Here is an 18,248-nt window from a genome sequence, read left to right on the forward strand (position 1 = left end):
AACATAAAAATAATTGGTTTGAAAGTCAGATGTGGTGGCAAGAATCCAACACTCCTAAGTCAAGATGGGAGGGTGAGACAGAACTACCGAGAAGCCTAGGGCAAGCTAGCCCAGAGAGAGCATTGCTGCAGAAACTGCAAGAAACCTTGCCTCTCAACAAGGTGGCCTGGTAAAATTGTTCCCCGCCCTTCATGCTCACACACCATGGCACTCTTGCACTCATACACAGAGACTGAGTAAAATTTAAAATTAGTTAAAATATGTATTTATATATTATATAACACACACACACACACACCACATATCGCCCACAGCTCTACTGTTCTACGATAACTGTCGGTGCTTAATGCAGAGGGATCTATCCACGCCAAAGGGGAGTTTTCAGTTCACTTTGGTGACTAACTGCTCAGGGTGTTCTGGATTATGCTTCTCTCAGCAGTTCCTCAGTCTTCCAGGTTGTTGCCATGAGTAATGTTACTAGGACTATCCTCCATCCATCAGAAGCATTTCTCCATCACCTGCTCAGCGATGGAGTCCTGAGTATTCCATCCTTCATAAATCATAGACCCTCTGAGTCCCAACTCCGAGCATAGTTTCTATCAATTCTTGTTGCTGATGACCAGATGGGCATGGCTGGACCAAAGGGCACCCCTCTGATCTCCCAAAGGACAGTGCCTGCTCCAGATTGGCCTGCCAGAGGGCACTCCAGGGAATAAAACAGGCTCCAGAGGAAGCAGGGGGAGCCAGGCTAGTTCCTGGTGTGGCTCTGGCCTTAGGACCCCTTCTTTAGGCTAGCGTTTCACTCGGTGGCCATGTTTAAACAGGTTGGGTTGCTGGGATTGAGTTTGGAAATTTCTTTGAAATTGGGCCACCCTAGATATTCCAGAGACTCTGAGGTACCCCCTGGACGGGCTCCAGACTGCCCTTGTCCGGCATGAGGGGCATGTGGTGGGGGGGAGAGAGGCACAGGCTTCATTGAGATCGCCAAGGGCGGCTGGGCCCGGCCCAACCCCCTATCCGGCCTCCGCCCTTGCCCTTCCTACGCTCCCGGCGGGCGACCTGGTAGCTCCGGAGCTCAAACCTGTCGGGCCGGTTTGTAGAGCGACGGGAACCTAGGGAAGAAGGCTGCAGAAGGATGCACGGCCTGCCTGGTGCTGGCCCGCCCTGTCCGCCTCCCGAGCCTGTGCTGCCCACCCGCCCGAACTCATGACGTGCTCGCCCGGCCTTGTGGTACCCCTGCTGGGTCTGGGCCTGGGGCTGGCCCTGAGCCTAGCCGGAGCTGTGGCCGCCGACTGTGGGTCCTTCGCTCCCGCGGAGCATCTGGCATTCACTCCAGCAGCCAGGACGCGATGGTTGGCCCCTCGTGTCCGCGCGCCGGGGCCCCTGGACTCCCTCTATGGCACCGTGAGACGATTCCTCTCCGTAGTTCAGCTCAACCCCTTCCCGTCGGGTGAGTGTCCCCTCCCCCAGCGGACCTCTGCGGGCACTGGGCCCCCAGCTAGACTGTGCACATCCTGTCAACAAGCACTTGACAGGGTGAGTGAGGTTTCTGGCACTACACGTACAGCCTTTATTCTTCCGTACGTTCTGGGATTCCACGAGCAGCTTCCGAGCCTTCTTGTTTGACCTTGGGCTGGGACTCTGTGCAAGAAAGTTAAATCCGGCTCATTGCCTCAGTGTCGCAGTGTCAGGGGTCAGGAGGGCCAAAAGAGGCCGGAAGAGGGAAGGGAAGGACTACCAGGCCAGCTGCACTGCCTACCAGAAGGGCCCAGAAGGTCCGCTTGCCGGCCTTCTACCAGCTGCCTCTCCTGCAGCATGATGAGGCCTGGAAAGCTGTCACAGCCACATGACACTGCCTTCTCTAAGAACCTCCCCGAGCCTGGCAATGGGGAGAGGCTAGGCACTAGGGCAAGGCAGTGGCTGTCCCCAAACCCTTGGCTTGCTTGCTTTCCCTAGAGTTGATAAAGGCCCTGCTGAATGATCCATCTTCTGCAAAGACGGATGAGGTGAGGACTGAGCCGCAGGTGCTGGGGGAGGGAGTTAAGAGCGAGCAGAAGGGCCCCCACCTGCTCAGTTCAGCCGGCCCTGCGCCCTGCTGAGCAACCGGTTGCCAGAGTCTTAGGCATCCTTTTCCCTCCCTGGTTCAAGCCCCGTGTCTTCTTTTTGCTCGTGCTGCTGTTTGCAGTGATCTCCAATGCCCCTAGACCTGGATCTCCCCATCTGTAATGGGTAATGAGCAAGGGCACCACTCACCTTGCACATCCTGCCTGGGTTCGCCAGGATACAAGTAGAGGCACACGGGCATTCTCTCCACCTCTAACTTCCACTGGAGGAGGGGGAAGGCAGGGCTGCCCCCCCCTCATGCCTTGCTGCCTTGCCCAGGTGGTTCGGTATGAGGCAGGCTACGTGGTGTGCGCTGTGATTGCTGGCCTCTACCTCCTATTGGTGCCCGCTACTGGGCTCTGCTTCTGCTGTTGCCGTTGCCGCCGGCGCTGTGGGGGCCGAGTGAAGACGGAGCACAAGGCCATGGCCTGTGAACGCGGCACTCTCATGTCCTTCCTGCTGCTGACCACCCTCGTGCTTCTGTGAGAGGCTGCGTAGGTCAGGGGGGAGGACCGGATGGCTGCCCTGTGCTCCTGGGCACACGGCAAACCCTTTTCTCCTGGCCTCCGTCCCTGCAGGATTGGTATGGTCTGTGCTTTTGCTACGAACCAGTACACACATAGTCAGACAGGCCCCAGTGTGGAAGCTGTCCCCGAGACCCTGCTCAGCCTAAGAGGCCTGGTGTCTGATGTGCCTGGAGTGAGTACTATACAATTCTCTGATCTGTGTGTGAGTACCCTGCATGAAGCTGACCCAGAGAACCGTATCTCTGCCTCCTGTAAACACCGAGAAGCAGAGAGGGTGTCCCTTCCTGTGTGCACTTGACTGCCACCTGCTGGAAAGTCCCTGAAATGCCTCATTGACGGATGGGGCTGCTGAAGGAGTGAGGATGACTTACCTGCTGTGTTTGTCTAGGAGCTTCAGGCTGTGGCTGAGCGGTTCTCTGTGCCCCAGGAGCGAGTCTCAAAGGACCTGGATGGTGAGGGTTACAGGTGGCCGGCTCCAGATCCCTCTGCCCTGGCCTGCCTTGGGGAAACATCCCAGCTCCCTTAACCTGGACTGCACCAGGGTACCACTTCACAAAGAGAGATATCCCTGTGCAGCAGCCATACTTCTGCAGGACAAGGAGGCTAACACCACCTTGCAGAGCCCGGGGCTCATGGGAGGCAATGGGGTTATCCTCAGCTCCTCGGGAAGGGGGGGGGGAGAGGAGAGAACATCCCTGCCAAATGTCCTGTGTTGTCCAGGTGTCGGTGAGAACCTTGGGAACATAATTCACAACCAGCTCAAGAGCACAGTGTACCCGGTCCTAGCCTCAGTGCACAGCCTGGGCCAGAGTGAGTTGGACCAGTGCCCTGTATGTGGGTGGGTCCAGCACGTGTCCTCCAGGAGTCGATTCTCCCATCCCCCACCTCTTGCATGTACCACCCCAGCTCCACCCAAGTCTTTCTTCCCATTTTGCTGGGGGGATCCTGCATGTGCAACCCTGCCTACTCCCTGGCCACGTGTGCCCAGTGGCAGTGTCCATTGTGGCTATAGATAGTTTATGCCCCTCTAGCCAGGAGGAAAGATGTGATGTCTCTCTTTGCTAAGGTGCTGAGGACACCAGGGAAAGAGGAGACCCTCAGGCCACGTGTGACTCTCTCAGCCCTGCAGGTTTCCACAGACCACCTTCGAGCCCTGAACACCACCTCTGTGGAGCTGCAGGAGGGGCAGCAGCACCTGGAACCGCCCATGCAGGCACACCGGCAGCGCTTGCTCACCTTGCTTCAGGAGAGCTGGTGCCGCGGGAACTGCAAGGGTGCCCTAAGCCAGGCCAGTGCCCTGCAGCTGGGTGCTGACTTCAGCCAGGTGCAGGCACCAAACAAGCCCACTGGGACTTGGGAGGGCTGGTCTAGCCTGCACCTTTGGAATCCTCCGGCATCTTGGTAGTCAGGTGGCTTTCATGAGGCCAACTTTTCAGAGAACACTTTCCGTGGGCTGTGCCTTCCTTTCCAGAGCACCCAGAGTTAATGACTCTTCGTTCTTAGAGTGAGCCAAAGCTCTCCATGGGCCACACACACAGCCCCAAGCCTCATGTGTATTAGCTTCTTGGGCTCTCACTGCCTCCTAGGGTAAAGGGGGGGGTCTCTGTGGTACCCATTTTACAAATGAGGACACTAAGGGTTCCGGGGCACCTCCTTCCTCCTGTAGGGATCCTTCTCACATTATCGACACCCTCGGTTTCAGGTGCCCCCTGTGGATGATGTCCTGCACCGGCTGAAGGGTGTCCCAGAGGCCAACTTCTCCAGCATGGTCCAGGAGGTAAGCCCTATCTTGGTTATCTGGTCTCCTCCTGCTTGAGAACTAACAAAAGAAGAGCTTCAGTTTCACTCTCTGGAACAAGAACCTGGGTGAGGCAGGCAGTGGTGGTGCACACCATTAATCCCAGCACTCAGGAGGTAGAGGCAGGGGATCTCTAAGTTCAAGGCTAGCCTGGTCTACAGAGTTAAGTTCCAGGACATCCAGCACTGCACAGAGAAACCCTGCCCCTGCCCAAGACCCCAGTTAAATCCAGGACTTGAGTCCACCCTCACCCAGTGGCAGCCTGAGCTAGATGCTCATTGTACCAGTCCCCACTGCAGTCAGATGGGAGAGGCAGGTCTACAGCTCAGAAAGAGGAGTTGGGCTCCCCTCAGAGATGGGGTCTTCAGGCCAAAAGGGAGCAGGTGCTTTGGCTGTATCCCGACAGGCAGGCCTGCTCTCTGGGTGGAAGACAGCCAAGGCGGGGGTGGGGGTTGCCATGTGAGTCAGAGCCTGTGACCCAGGGCCTGGAGTTGGGGAACCAGGGCCTGGAGTTGGGGAACCAGTGAGTCAGCTATGCTGGGAGGCTGGGAAGAAGGAGCCAAGGCTAAAGTGGATGGGAGGCTGGAGTTGGACTGAGGGAGTAGAGCCAGTTGTTAGGATGGGATAGGTGGGGACAGGAGAGAGATAAAAGCCAGCGCTGTCTAGGAAGTAGCTGTGCATAGCCGGTGCCTTGTGTAGAAGAGTTGAGCTAAGCAGGAGAAGCCGTGTTTGCAAGGACAAGAGGAACACTTCCTTTTCTGGCACCATTAAACAGCAGCACCCTCCCTCTGGGCCCCTGACCTCGAGACCCCAAGGTAGAATTCCAGGCAAAAAGCGGCAGACACAGCCTTGCTTGGTTCCGCAGGAGAACACCACCTTCAATAGCCTCCCGCTCCTGGTTGCAGTGCAGATGGCCAATGTGGTCCAAGGTGAGGCCCTGCTCAGGGGCCTGACTGGCTTCCTGGCATGCCACCCCCACCGTACCCTTTCCAGGGAGGCTTGCTGAGAGAGGAGCTGGGCAGTGGTGGGGATGGCTGTCTTCCCTATCTGGTGGGCTCTCTATGGGTTCCAGGGGTTTGTCCCTGGCCCCTGGGTACCCTCTGTATCCTCTGAGACCCTGTAGCTTTGGGCAGATCTGAAAAAGGCACTGTCTGAGGAGCCTGAAGGTGTGAGGATGCTGGCCCAAGGGTTCCCAGGCTCAGAGGCAGCTTCCCGCTGGAGCCAGGCACTGGAGGGGCTGGAACAGCGCAGCCGCCCCTACTTACAGGAGCTGCAACAATATGAGAAATACAGGTGAGTGGCACCCTGGGCCTCCATTCTATCCCCTTCCACTTCCAGCCTGACAATACCACTGCCTCTGTTTAAAGTCAAGAACCCTAACTCCTATGGCTTCCATGTTCCACCTGACTGTGTATCCCCAAATCTGAGCCTGGGGACCCTGTAAAAGCTATGAGACCTCAGGAAATGTTTGCACCCCTGCTTCTAAAGATTCAGTCTGGGGGCCTAGAAGCCTAGGTCCTGAGCCAGCCCTCTGGTGCCAGCTGCCTTCCTTTTCAGTGAGCCCCGTACTCTCTCTGCGGCAGGTGGATTTTGGGATGTGTGCTGTGCTCTGCAATACTGCTTGTGGTGATCTGTAACCTGCTGGGCCTCAGCCTAGGCATCTGGGGGTTGTTTGCCAGGGAGGACCCCAGCCACTCCGAAGCCAGAGGCGAAGCTGGAGCCCGCTTCCTCATGGCGTAAGAAGGGGCCGGGGGTGATGGGGGGAGAAGGGGCCTTCACTGCTGCATGGCCAGATTCTTCCTGCTATGGCAACAGGAGTAGAGTCTGGCAAGTCAGAAGATTGAGACTTGGTGCTGACCTGGTCCCTATTCCTTGGGTGACTCTGGGTGAAGCAATGACTTCTCTGGGCCCCAGTGTCCTCTTCTATCTAAGGGGGTTGGGCTATGCAGGGACAGCTCCAGTAGTCACTATAGTATACCCACTAAGCCCAGACACAGTTCCGGAATCCTTAGCTCGGCTTCTAGGCAGTCCCAAAGCCATCCTCAGGAGGCGGCAACAAAGGCAGAATCTGCTTGCCATCCTTAAACTAGATGGCCTTTAAGAACAAGGCCACCACCTATGGTTGGCCAGGTTGTTCATTATACATGGTGCCCAATCAAAGGGATTAGCCAGAAACTGAAATCCACCCCACACTTTACTTTCCAAGCCTCATGGCCTGGCCTGGGGCTGTGGCCACTCGCAAAGAAGCTCTGTAAGTCAGTGGCCCTGGTGGAAGGGCCCTTACCACTCAGTCCCTTTGAAGTATTATCTATGTAGATGAGTCATGTCTGCTCTGCCAATGACTACCTAGAAGGGTGAGCACAGGGATGGGTCACTTCCATGGACTTTAAGTCCAGAAATGGCTCTTCCAACAGGCAGGCATCCTTCCTCTAGGGTTCCAGGGCAGCAGGCCCGAGCAATTGGATGGGGATGGAACGGGGGTGCCAAGAAGCTGCCAGGAGTGCTGGATTATCCTTCTTTGCCCAGGAGGCATGCCTTGTTGTCAGCTTCCTGTGCGGGTCCCAGGATGTGGGTGGGGACAAGCCTGGTCCAGGGCTGTCAGCTTCCACGTTCTTTCAGCCATGTCTCTCATCCCCAGAGGTGTGGCCTTCAGCTTCCTCTTTGCAGCCCCCCTCATCCTCCTCGTCTTCGCCACTTTCCTGGTGGGTGGCAACGTGCAGACGCTGTTGTGTCGGAGCTGGGAGAGCGGCGAGCTGTATGAGGTAGGTCTGGGCCTGCTCCAGCTCAGAGGGAGCTGAAGGGAGTTTGAGCCAAGAAGTTGAATCAGAAGGAAGTGGGAGCCAGAGGTGCAAGCAAGAAAGAGGGACAAGGGGAAGGAGGATGAGATGCGGTGGCGTGGGGGGGGGGAGCGGATAGAGAGACACCCATGAACCCCAATCCCCTGCGTACGCCCCAGGTCCCAACAAGGGCTCCAGGTGAGGGGACCCACATTCTCTCCTAACTCTGAATCTGGGAAGGGCACTGTGCTGAAGGCCCTGCTTATACCACTGCCAGAGATTTATGGGCAAAGTCCCCATGAGGAATCAGGGCATAGAGTCATTTGAATTAGAGAGAGTAACAGGTGGCACCAAGCGTCAGGGCAGTTCTGCCCTTCATCTCTCTATGCCCTACTTCTTCCTGCCCACCGGCAGTTTGTAGACACCCCAGGGAACTTGCCCGATTCCATGAACCTGTCCTACCTTCTTGGCCTGCGGAAGAACATCAGCGTCCTCCAGGCCTATCAGTAAGTAGGAGACCTGGGGTTGGGGCTGGAGCGGGGAAATAGAAGGGAGGTGCAAAAGTGGGTGTCCACCTTAGGGTGATGCCAGCCTCACCTGCCACCCCTGGTGGCTCTTGGTTGATGGGATGTCTTCCTTCCCCAGACAGTGTAAGGCAGGGGCAGTACTCTGGAAGGTTCTACAGCTCAATGACTCCTATGACCTAGATAAGCACCTGGATATCAAACAGGTAAGAAAATGTTCTAGAAGGCTGTTAAGACTTCACCCCTCCTATGCATCCTTTTCTTCTGTTCTTCTGGGGCATTATCTCTCAGCTCATCTCTTATCAAGGTACCTCAAGCCAGAGGTCTTAGCAATCAACTCAGGGACTAGGGCTGTAAGTGGGGTGAGTGAGTAGCTGGCTGCCTAAGCATCTCTGAGCATGTGCACCAGGGAGAGCTTAATACAGCACAGGTTATGGAGGAGAGGACAGGGGCAGTAAGAGTGGGGGCAGTGTGTCTGAATGAGGACAGGTACTGGGTGGCGTGCTCTAGCTGAGAGTGGAACGGTGGTGCTCCTGAGCCAATGGGGTGACACCTGCAGAAAGCTCTCGGGGCCTGTGCACCTCAGGGCCAGCTGTTGGCCGTGGCAGATTCTATCCCCACCCCCACAAGAGTTTCAGGTTGCCAGTCTTCCCCAGGACTCAGGTGGCTCATTTGCCAGAGGCTGTGCAGGGAGTTAGAGTGGACTTTGGTGCAGAAGCAGGTGGAAAGGCAGAGTGGAAGCAATGGAGGATGGAGGCCCCTGTCAGTACAGACAGGAGAAAGCTTCAGAACCAGAGAAGGGGGCGCATTTTAGAATGAACATGCCGTTTTTCCTCTCTCCATCCTTAGGAAAGGCGGGGAAGAGGGCCCTGAAGAACCATTTCTCTAAGCATGTCTTAGGAAGCACTCCTCCCATGCCCTTCCATACCGCAGCTAGTACTGTTGCTGCTCACACAAAACTAGCTCTCATTTTGGTGCTCCCAAGAAACCGCTTGGATTTATCTCCATCCCAAGTCATGGGATGGCACAGTCACACAAGATCAGTCCTGACTCGGTGCCTTGAGCCATGGCTGGGGTGCTTGCTTAATGCCAGTGCCTTTCCCTCCAGAATCTTTAGTCAGCGACCCCATAGCTGGAGACTCTGCAGGTTGGGCACAGGGGATCGCCAGCCCTGGTGGCTGGAAGTCATCTCAGCCTTAGGTGATCTTAGCCTGGGAGAGGCGAGGGGTCCATCTTACAGAAAAGTGTGGACCGATGAGGCTCTGGTACTGAGGGACCAAGCAGTTCTTTGAGGTTGTATGGTGATCTTGAAGAAACTTCTTGGGAGAGACTCTGAAAAGCCAGTCTGCGTAGATCAGAAAGATACAATGTGCCATCCAGGGCACCAGACTGCTGCTTCATGTCCCATCCCTGTCAGTTATGTCTGGAATGCTGCTACCAAGAGAGTTGGAGCCCCCTCCCTGGAGGAAGGTTGTAGTAAGGTGGAGGCGACCAGAGATGGCTGGTTTCTGATATTGAAGCTGAACGTCATGTCCACAAGACAGGCAAATGCTGACCGTCTTTTCTGGAAACGTGGGTGTGTCATTGACTCTTCATCCATTCATTCATCAGTTCATTCACAAATCTACAAACTGGATCTCACCGACCACTTGACAGACTCCGCTGCAGACGAGGGACCTTACAGTAGAAGTGTCCACGCTGATGTAATTAACAAGCCCAGGGATAAGAGACTTGAGAGTGTAGGCACTGTGAAAACCTTAATACAGGATGTGATAAAGGAGGGCCAGAAGGCTACTTTGTATCAGGTGGCCAGGAAAAGTGTTGTCTATTTTACTGGGGGGGGGCATTCAGTGCCCAAATAAATCACTCATGGAGGCTTATTCTTAGTTATGAATGCCCAGCCTTAACTTGGCTAATTTCTTGCCAGCTTTTCTTAGCTTAAATTATCCCATTTATCTTTGCTCTCGGAGCTTTTATCTTTCTACTTCTGTATACCTTACTTTACTTCTTTCTCCGTGACTTGCTGTGTGGTTGGGTTGCTGACCCCTGGTGTCCTCTTCTCCTTCTCTTGCTCCCCGAATCCTTCCTTCTCCCAGATTTCTCCTCATATTTATCCTTCCTGCCTGCCAGCTCTGCCTATTTCTTTCTCCTGCCCCACCATTGGCCGTTCACCTCTTTAATAGATCATCAGGTGTTTAGACAGGCACAATAACACAACTTCACAGAGTTAAACAAATGCACACAAACAAAAGTAACACACCTTAAAATAATATTCCCCAACAGGAAAGTCTGTGCCAGAGCCCAGTTGTCACACGGTCCCTGGAAGCAGGCCAGGACTCTGAGTTCTCTTGGGAGCCTGCGAGTGTGTGTCCACCTGGAAAACCAGGTGATGGCCCTTGAGCCAAGCGAGCAGGCTCAGCAATGCGAGCAGGCTCAGTAGTGTGCCTCATCCTGTCCTCTCCTTCAGTACACCCAAAAGTTCCAGGAGGAGCTTCAGAACTTCAAAGTGGATGTGAAGGATCTAGACCTGTTGAACCCCGCTGCCCGCCGGGACCTGGAGGCTTTGCAAGGTAGCAGGCTGGAGAAAATCCACTATGGAAACTTCCTGGTACAGGTCAGTGAGGGGCACATCTGGTGACCCAGCAGGATGTGGCACTGAACAGAAGGGCCAGTCTGTGTGTGATTGGCCTGTTTCCAGCTCCCCACAGTCTCTCTGCTCCTGGGACTTCTTCCTGTTAAGGAACTAGGACTCTTCTCCAGGTCCTTTAAGCAAGGCCATGAGTCGCTGTTCATGGTCCTGAACCCACTGCTGCTAAGAATAGTGGCGTCATACTGAGTTTCACACGTGTATGGGTGTTTTGCCTACATGTATGTTTGTGTACCATATGCATGTAGCAACTGTGGAGACCAGAAGAGGGCAGATGAAACCATGAGACTAGACTTTTAGATGGTTGTAAGCCACCAGGTGGGTGCTGGAAATCCAACCTGGCTCCTCTGGAGGAACAACCGGTGCTTTTAACTGCTGAGCCCTCTCTCCAGCTGGACACTGGCTTTTCTTCAAGTTACTCTAGAGAGCATCTTTATTTCTCTAGTCCATTGGACTCTGAAACACTTCACTCTTTCAGTTCAAACCCAACCACGACTCACGTCACAATAGACTTAGCTGGAGCTGGGACTGTGGCTCAATTGGTAAAGAGCTTGCCTAGTATGCAAAGCACTGGGTTCAATCCCCAGTGCTACATCAAGCCTGATGTGGTAGCAGGTGCCTGAAACCCAGCACTTGAGAGGGAAGAGGAGGATGTGCAAGCTTGGATTCAGCCTAGGCTGTATGAGACCTTCTTTGAGATAATAGAGATGCGGGGCGGGGTGGAAATGATTGAACATAGTTGGAGCAGGGCACATTTGACAAGTCTGGGAGTTCCGAGGCTGAGGGTATCCAGGGACATCTGGGTTCAGCCTTCTTGGTGTTTCCTGTCTTCCCTCAGATCCAGAAGCCTGTAGTGGAGACTGACATGGAGCAGCTGGCACGGGAGCTGGAAGGACTGGCCCAGGCTCAAGTGAGAAGGGAACAGAGACCCTGTAGCCTGGGGGACTAGGAATGCTGGGATTGGAGAGGAGACAGGAACAGAGGCTGGGGACTGAGGGCCCCACCCACAGGTGCTGAGACTTCTTACCCTGCTGTTGGGCTTGAGGGTCTGCAAGTTCAGCTCCCATTCAGACCCTGCTGTCAATTGCTGTGTGGCCTTGGGCAAGCCATTTTGCATCTCTGGACCTCCGTCACTGTGTCTACAGACTGTCCTAGTCTCTGAGCAGATGGAGTTTCTGGCCTAACCTCACATAGCTGGGCCAGCTTCAGACTCTGCCAGGACAGGTGTTGTGAGGACCCCCCCCCCCCCAAAGTACACATGCACTCCCCACAGGAAGTCTCTCTCTGTATTTACAGATAATTCAAGTTTCTGAAGTTCTCCCTGAGACACCACAGACTCCACAGCCATTTTGACCTTGCAGAGAGTACGGCCCAGTTTTAGCTGTGGTTGCTACAGCTTACATGGTGCTGTGGTAGATTTGGTAGTATCCAGCTCAGGGAAGACCTAGATCAGGGAAAGTCTGATCTTGAGGATTTTCTCTCTGAACCCAGCCCTTTTCACCTCCCTCAGAGGGCTGCTCTTCCTGTTGGGGTGGGGACCCTTCTAATCCTTTGGTCTGCCCTCAGAATGACTCTGTACTGAGGCAGCAACTACAGGAGGAGGCCAGAGAACTCCGAAGCCTCTACCAGGAGAAGGTCATCCCCCAGCAGAGCCTTGTGGTAAGCTTGGAGGGAGTCTTGGGCCTGAAGGACGGAAGGGATGGAGAGAGGGCGGGAGGGAGGGAGAGAGAGTGGGAGGGATGGAGAGAGGGTGGGAGGGATGGAGAGAGGGTGGGAGGGATGGAGAGAGGGCGGCAGTGAAAGGAGGGAGGGGCCGGCCGCGTTCTCCATTGCCTGGCTCTGAATCCTTGCCTCTAACAATCCTGATTCCTCCTCCACAGGCCAAGCTCAACCTCAGTGTCAGGGCCCTGGAGTCCTCTGCCCCAGATCTGCAGGTGGCTAATGGGAGTGGGAAGATGGGTCAGAACAGGGGGCACTAGAGGAAGACAGGGCAGCTGCTTTGAGATTTCTGCTCAGTCTTGTCCCATTGGAAGGTGAAGGGGGAGGAGGAAAGGGGTCAGATCATTAAGGACCTCTTTTGTTGGCCTCTGGGTCCTAGAGCCTGCCTTTCATCTGTTAAAATGATGTATGGTATATCATAGGATGGATGGATGGATGGGTTGGTGGGTGAGTGGATAGATGGATAGCTGATTTGGGCTATTGTCTCCTGCAGGTGGATACCGCAAATGTTCTTGGTAATGTCACTCGTCTGAAAGGAGAGCTGCCTGCCCGGACCAGCCACATCGTGAGGAATGTGAGTTGGGGGCAGGGAGTGTCTGCCACAGGCTTTCCCTCCAGCTTGGCTTTCACTATGGCTCCCATGAGAGCCAGGTTCATTCTGATGATGATGTCAGATGTGGAGAGGTGTAGGGAGGCAGGATCCCTGCCAACCGTGGGCTTCTCTTTCCTGTAGGCCTCTGAGTGTTTCCTGACCAGGGAAATGGGCTACTTCTCTCAGTATGTGGCCTGGGTGAGAGAAGAGGTAAGTGAGGGCTAAGCACCCCACCTGGCCTCAAAGTGTACCCACCCCAGTGGACTAGCTATGGAGCCCTTTGGGGGGTACCCTAGGCCTTTGGAATTGGACGCAAACTCCCAAACCTGCCATCTGCACTCTTGCTCACAAAATGGATCCTGCCCACCCCACTTCTACCCCCAGCCCTTTTGTGAGACCCAAGTATGGGCTAGGTTGACCGTAGCTTTTCTAGAACATTCCATCTACTCCTTGCCCCTATGCCTCTCCATGGATAAGTCCCTCACCCTGCTTGTCTAAGGCCAACCATCAAAGCTCACCTCCTCTTACACATCCCAGGGGCCTTAGGTTCTGGGAAAGGTCTGAGCTGGGGTTTGGCTTGCCTGTGAGTGTCCGTGTATATGCATTTGGGGATAGGCACATGTGTGTGTGTGTGTATGTTTCCTCTCCAATAACGATGACTTACAACCATAGTGAGGGACGCAGCGAGACTCACGTGTGGGCCGGTGAGTGGATGAAAGGGACGAGAGCTAAGCTGAGCCGGAAGTTCAGTGTCCTAACCTTCCTGGGGACCCATGACCATTATATCTGTGCATGCACCTGCCACTCCGTGTTTACGTGTGAGGTGGACCCCAGCTATGTCCCTGGGTTTCTGTGTTCCTCTTGGCCTCCTCTTCAGAAGGTGGGGTACCCATCTGTGGGTCCAGGTGTCTTCCCATACACCTGTCTCATGTTGGTACCACAGGTGACACAGCACATCGCCACCTGCCAGCCCCTCTCTGCAGCCCTGGACAATGGCCATGTGATTCTCTGTGACATGATGGCTGACCCCTGGGTGAGTGTCCCCAGCCTGTCCTGGATGCAGAGTCCAATGGACAGGGACAGTAGGAGGGCATGAGGCCAGGCGTGTGGAGTCAGTGCAAAGCCTGTGGGCATGGGGATGGTGGGAAGGCGCCACCTGCCCAGCCTGGTGAGCTGACCTCATGGCTCCTGTTCAGAATGCCTTCTGGTTCTGCCTGGGGTGGTGCACCTTCTTCCTCATCCCCAGCATCATCTTCGCAGTCAAGACCTCCAAATACTTCCGTCCCATCCGGAAACGCCTCAGGTAAGGGGCTGCCAGAACAGCAGTGGGCATCAGATGTCTAGGAATTCTTTACAGCCATTGGGCTGCACCCTATCCAGACCCCTCCCAAGCAGAGAGAGCTCCTGGCCCAGCTCTAAGGAGTACTGGGGCCTGATAGTTCCCTCATAAGCCTGCCGCATGTTTCTTGCTGCAACATGACCACCTGGAGGATAGCTCCTTGGGATTTAGCATTCTCTGGAGGACTCCTGAGGCAGGGCCATCTCTAGTCAGCCTGTGCCAGGGCCGAGGGTCTGTGCTGGGGGCTCACTTTACTTCTGTGATGTCACAGCTCCACCAGCTCCGAGGAGACACAGCTTTTCCATATCCCCAGGGTCACTTCCCTGAAGCTATAGGACCCACTGGTGAGTCATCCCCATTCCCCATAATTCCCCTGAACCTGATCGGAGGGGCTCAGATCTGGGGTTTCAGCATGAAGGAGGGGGCAGGAAGGCTTGGGGTCTGGTCGGTGTGGATGGGACCCGTCCCTTCCCCACCACCTGCCTTCACCTGTTTTCTTTTTAGTTTCTAACAGGCAAGGTGATCCCTGGGGACTTCCTGTCCTCCTTCTTTGTCTCAGCCTGGACCAGAAGAATTCTGTAATCCCCTTCCCAGAGCGCAGGCTGGCCTCCAGGGCTGGCCTGTCCTCTCTCCTTCTCCAGCTTCCCTGGTGTCCCACCTTTGTGCTCTTCTCCTCGTGATCCAAATCATCCTCCGCCCTTACTGAACATAGCGCCAACAGGTTCTTCTGGGTACCTAACCCTTGTCCTCCTTGCTGTGGTATCCCAGCAACAGGAAGGGCCTCTCTCCACCCATGGGAGCTCCTCCCGTCTTTAGGTGGACTCAGGTCCTTCCATTTTCCCCATCTTTCTCCCTGCTTCCTGTCCAAGTCCCTTTCACCTTGTCTGAGTTTGACCCCCTCCCACCTGCCCCAGCGTCCTTCCTGGTCCCTCCCCAGCCCATTGCTTGTTCTCTCCATGGACAGGCCTGTCTGAGGGCTGAGCTGTCCTGTCTGCACCCAGGGTTATAAATAGCCGTGCCGGCCCCATCTTCCCTCTGAGCACTGGCTCCTAAGAGCGAACCAGGGATGTAGACCACATGGGCCCCCTCTTTGCATCAGAGGCAGTAGCGTAGGTGGCCCCACCAGGAAGGATCTGGTGGTGAGAAAACAGTTTTGCTCTCCCCTTTCCACCCTGCGCATACGGCCTGGGATCACCCCTCACTTGTCTCTGCGTGGTCCCTACGTGCTGGACACTGGGTCCGGAAAGGACAAAGAAAAGACAGACGATATGGACGAGCCTCTGTTCCATTAGCATGTTGTCACTTCCCTAAGCTTTGCCTCTGGGTCCCTGAAGCTGGATCCCTAAGGCTGAGGTTCAGTAAACAGCTTAATGAGCATCTGTGGGAAGAATCCCACGGCCTCTCTGACTGCAGGCACCCTGGGACTGTGCAGCAATTCAGTGTGAGGAGCAGAGCCTGCCTGGTCATGTGATTCACAGCCTGGTTCTGATGCTGCTAGCTGGGGTACCTCAAATATGTGACGTAGGTCCCCCAAGCTGCAATTTCTTTGATAAAGTAGAGAGGCTCCTCAGAGCCTGTATGTAGGGTTGTGAAAGCCAAACATGATGAGAGGAAACCCTTGACAGGGCTTGGTGTGAGCAAGTGCTGCTCGGGAGTTGAGAGCTAGGCTGAGGGCAGAGCCGGGGTCTGGGCATAGAGGGGGTGCCCTTTATGTTGGCATGTTTCTGGGAATGTTGGTGTGGAATCGCATCTTCTGAGCTAGCAGCAGTTTTGTTGCTGGGACTCAGGATGGTGGTAACTGATGTGCTAAGACTCCTACATGTATTCTCTCAAACAAGTTCTTTTGTTTGATTAGGTTTTCTTTTTTTTTTTTTTTTTTTTTTTTTTTTGGTTTGGGTTTTTGTTTGTTTGTTTGTTTCTTTTTTGGCTTTTCCCAAAGGTTAGAAGTTTTTGTTTTGTTGTTTGTTTGTCTTGTTGGTTGTTACTTGTTACTTGAGGGTGAGGAAGTGACACCCTGTATTTTTTAGATATAATTGATGGGATTTAAACAAATGAAATAAAAGCAATTAAAAATCATTTCTGGTCCTGTCAGAGTGGCTTATCTGATCTATTAGATGCGTGAGCATATTACGTGCAGCTATTTTAAACTGAGTCTTTGGTGCAGATAGGAGCCCCTGGTGACCTCCTCCTGGTGGCTGTCACGGTCCTTGTTTTTGTTGGTTTCTCTTGTCTCTTCTACATGGTAGGGCTGGTTGGATATTGGCACTCTTATATCTGAACATCTGTCAGAACGATTGGCCGCCTTGGGTGACATCATCTTCCAAATTGTGTGCATCTAGCAGTGGCTGAGGGTCCAGCGAATGGCACCTTAATCCACTGGCAGGGACCAAAGTTTCCTGGAGAATGGGTCTGTGCCAAGTCTTCACTCCTCCTACCCCCCACAGCATGGAAGATTTTCCAGGTCTCCTCTTTTGATAGGCATAGAAGACTTGCCAGGCACCCCCTTTTTATGGGTGTGGCCTTTAACCAGATGTTACTTAAAGCTCTGCTCAGCATCCTTTGGAATCAGAATACATCCTAGGATGGAAATAACCTGCCTTTCCCACCATGCCTTGTTTTATATGATGCTGGGATTTGAACCCAGGACTTCATGCGCTTTAAGCAACCATTCTATCAAATGAACTACATCTTCATTCTAGCTCTGTGGTTCTTTACAGGCCCCCTTGCTCCCCGCAGCTTAAATACACATAATTTCAAATACTCAAAAGGCACACACACCATACATTCTCTTTTACAAGTGATGTCTAACTGGGAATTATTCCTTGAGTTTAGCACCCAGAAACCTCGTCACAGCCTTTTGGACTCTGTTTGCAGGAGTAGTTCAGAGGTTATTGCTGTAGGCACTGGTCACCCAGGGATGAGGGTGCTGGCAGTTAAGAAGCAAAAATAGCTGTAGAGAGAAGCAGATGCCAGCTCTCCTGGTTTAAAATGATGGGCGGTACCTGGCTGGAGCTGCTCTGTACAGAAGCTGAACCCTCCCACCCCCGCACACACACACACACACACACACACACACACACACACACACATACACATACACATACATGCACAATGTCAGTTATCTTTTGTCATTGTTGTTATCTGTGGTTGAGCCTGATGAAGCCCCCAGGAAATTACCTGGCAACTTCAAGGTCATCTAAGTTAGATTTGGGTCCCTGGTCCTGACACTGGACAAGTTCTACTGGATTCTCCGCCGGTCGGTCCCCATCTCCTGTGGCAGCACGGGAGGGAGGCCATATCTCCAGGGAAGTTTGAGTCAGATGTCCTTAGTGTCCCTGTGGCAGCAGGGATGACAGATTGGGGGCCCTGGGAGCTCCGCTAGATCTCCACCTGGTTGCTCAGCGCAGGGCCCTGTGGCAGACTCTGCCAAAGAAGCACCATGTGGGTTAGGGCATTTGAGGTCCTAGGTGAACAGCTCTGGGCAGCACAGGGGGCACACAGCAGGGGCCACGTGCCTGGGGCTGGAGCAGAGTGAACAAACATTTATCCACTGAGCTAGGCGCTATGAATCAGCCAAGAGAGAGGCATACATTTAGCTACTTGGTTTAGAGAAGGAAGGCACAGAGATTGGGTATGGGCAAAACCCACCCAGAGGAATCTACAAGGCTGGTGGCACTCCAGTAACCATTGGAATTGCCTGGGTCCAACCTGAGACCTTGCTCAGGCTTGATCACGGACAATGTCCCTCCTCCCATTGTCCAAGGGCCAAAACTATTTCCTTCCCTCTTCAGGCTATGTGCTACTGAGTGAGGAGGCTGGCAGCCAGCCGGATGGAACAAAGCCTTTTCTCCTGGCAAATGAGGCTTTCCCTGAGTCTCTCGGATATGCCACATGGAGCACCTCACACTTCCCCAATCTTATAGACAGTAATAAAGTTGTAGACCTGGGTGAGGATGGAGGTGGAGCAATGAGGACTGAGATCTATACCACTCCTGCCCATGGGTGATGTGGAACTCAGGGTCGAGACAGCCACCCCCTCATCTACACTGAGGGTACCAAGGAGTCAGGGCCAGTGGAGACTCCAGGGAAGTAAGCGAAGCCCAAAATGAGGGGAGATGCCTCCCTTCACTAAAGCCAGAAGGAAGAGGCACCACGAGCACAAGAGGGTAAGCAGGATGGCTCGCTGGGCAAGGGATCTTGCTGCCAGGCTTCATGACTTGAA

General features: G+C 54.1%; 1 protein-coding gene across 1 annotated transcript; it reads left to right on the forward strand.

Moving 5' to 3' along the window:
• Positions 1-1,089: 1,089 nt before the first annotated feature.
• Prom2 (prominin 2) lies at positions 1,090-15,853 on the forward strand. Its single transcript, XM_038330477.1, has 24 exons — positions 1,090-1,450; positions 1,957-2,006; positions 2,383-2,585; positions 2,682-2,802; positions 3,019-3,082; positions 3,351-3,440; positions 3,752-3,954; positions 4,333-4,407; positions 5,294-5,357; positions 5,562-5,721; positions 6,012-6,164; positions 7,067-7,190; positions 7,620-7,711; positions 7,851-7,935; positions 10,197-10,343; positions 11,215-11,286; positions 11,943-12,035; positions 12,257-12,310; positions 12,589-12,669; positions 12,829-12,897; positions 13,631-13,720; positions 13,884-13,990; positions 14,298-14,370; positions 14,531-15,853. The coding sequence occupies exons 1-23, from the start codon at positions 1,207-1,209 to the stop codon at positions 14,359-14,361; spliced, it is 2,505 nt and encodes an 834-aa protein (XP_038186405.1). The 5' UTR covers positions 1,090-1,206; the 3' UTR covers positions 14,362-14,370; positions 14,531-15,853.
• The last annotated feature ends 2,395 nt before the right edge of the window (positions 15,854-18,248 follow it).

This window comes from Arvicola amphibius, chromosome 5 (assembly GCF_903992535.2).
Source record: "Arvicola amphibius chromosome 5, mArvAmp1.2, whole genome shotgun sequence".
NCBI classification, from domain to species: Eukaryota; Metazoa; Chordata; class Mammalia; order Rodentia; family Cricetidae; genus Arvicola; species Arvicola amphibius.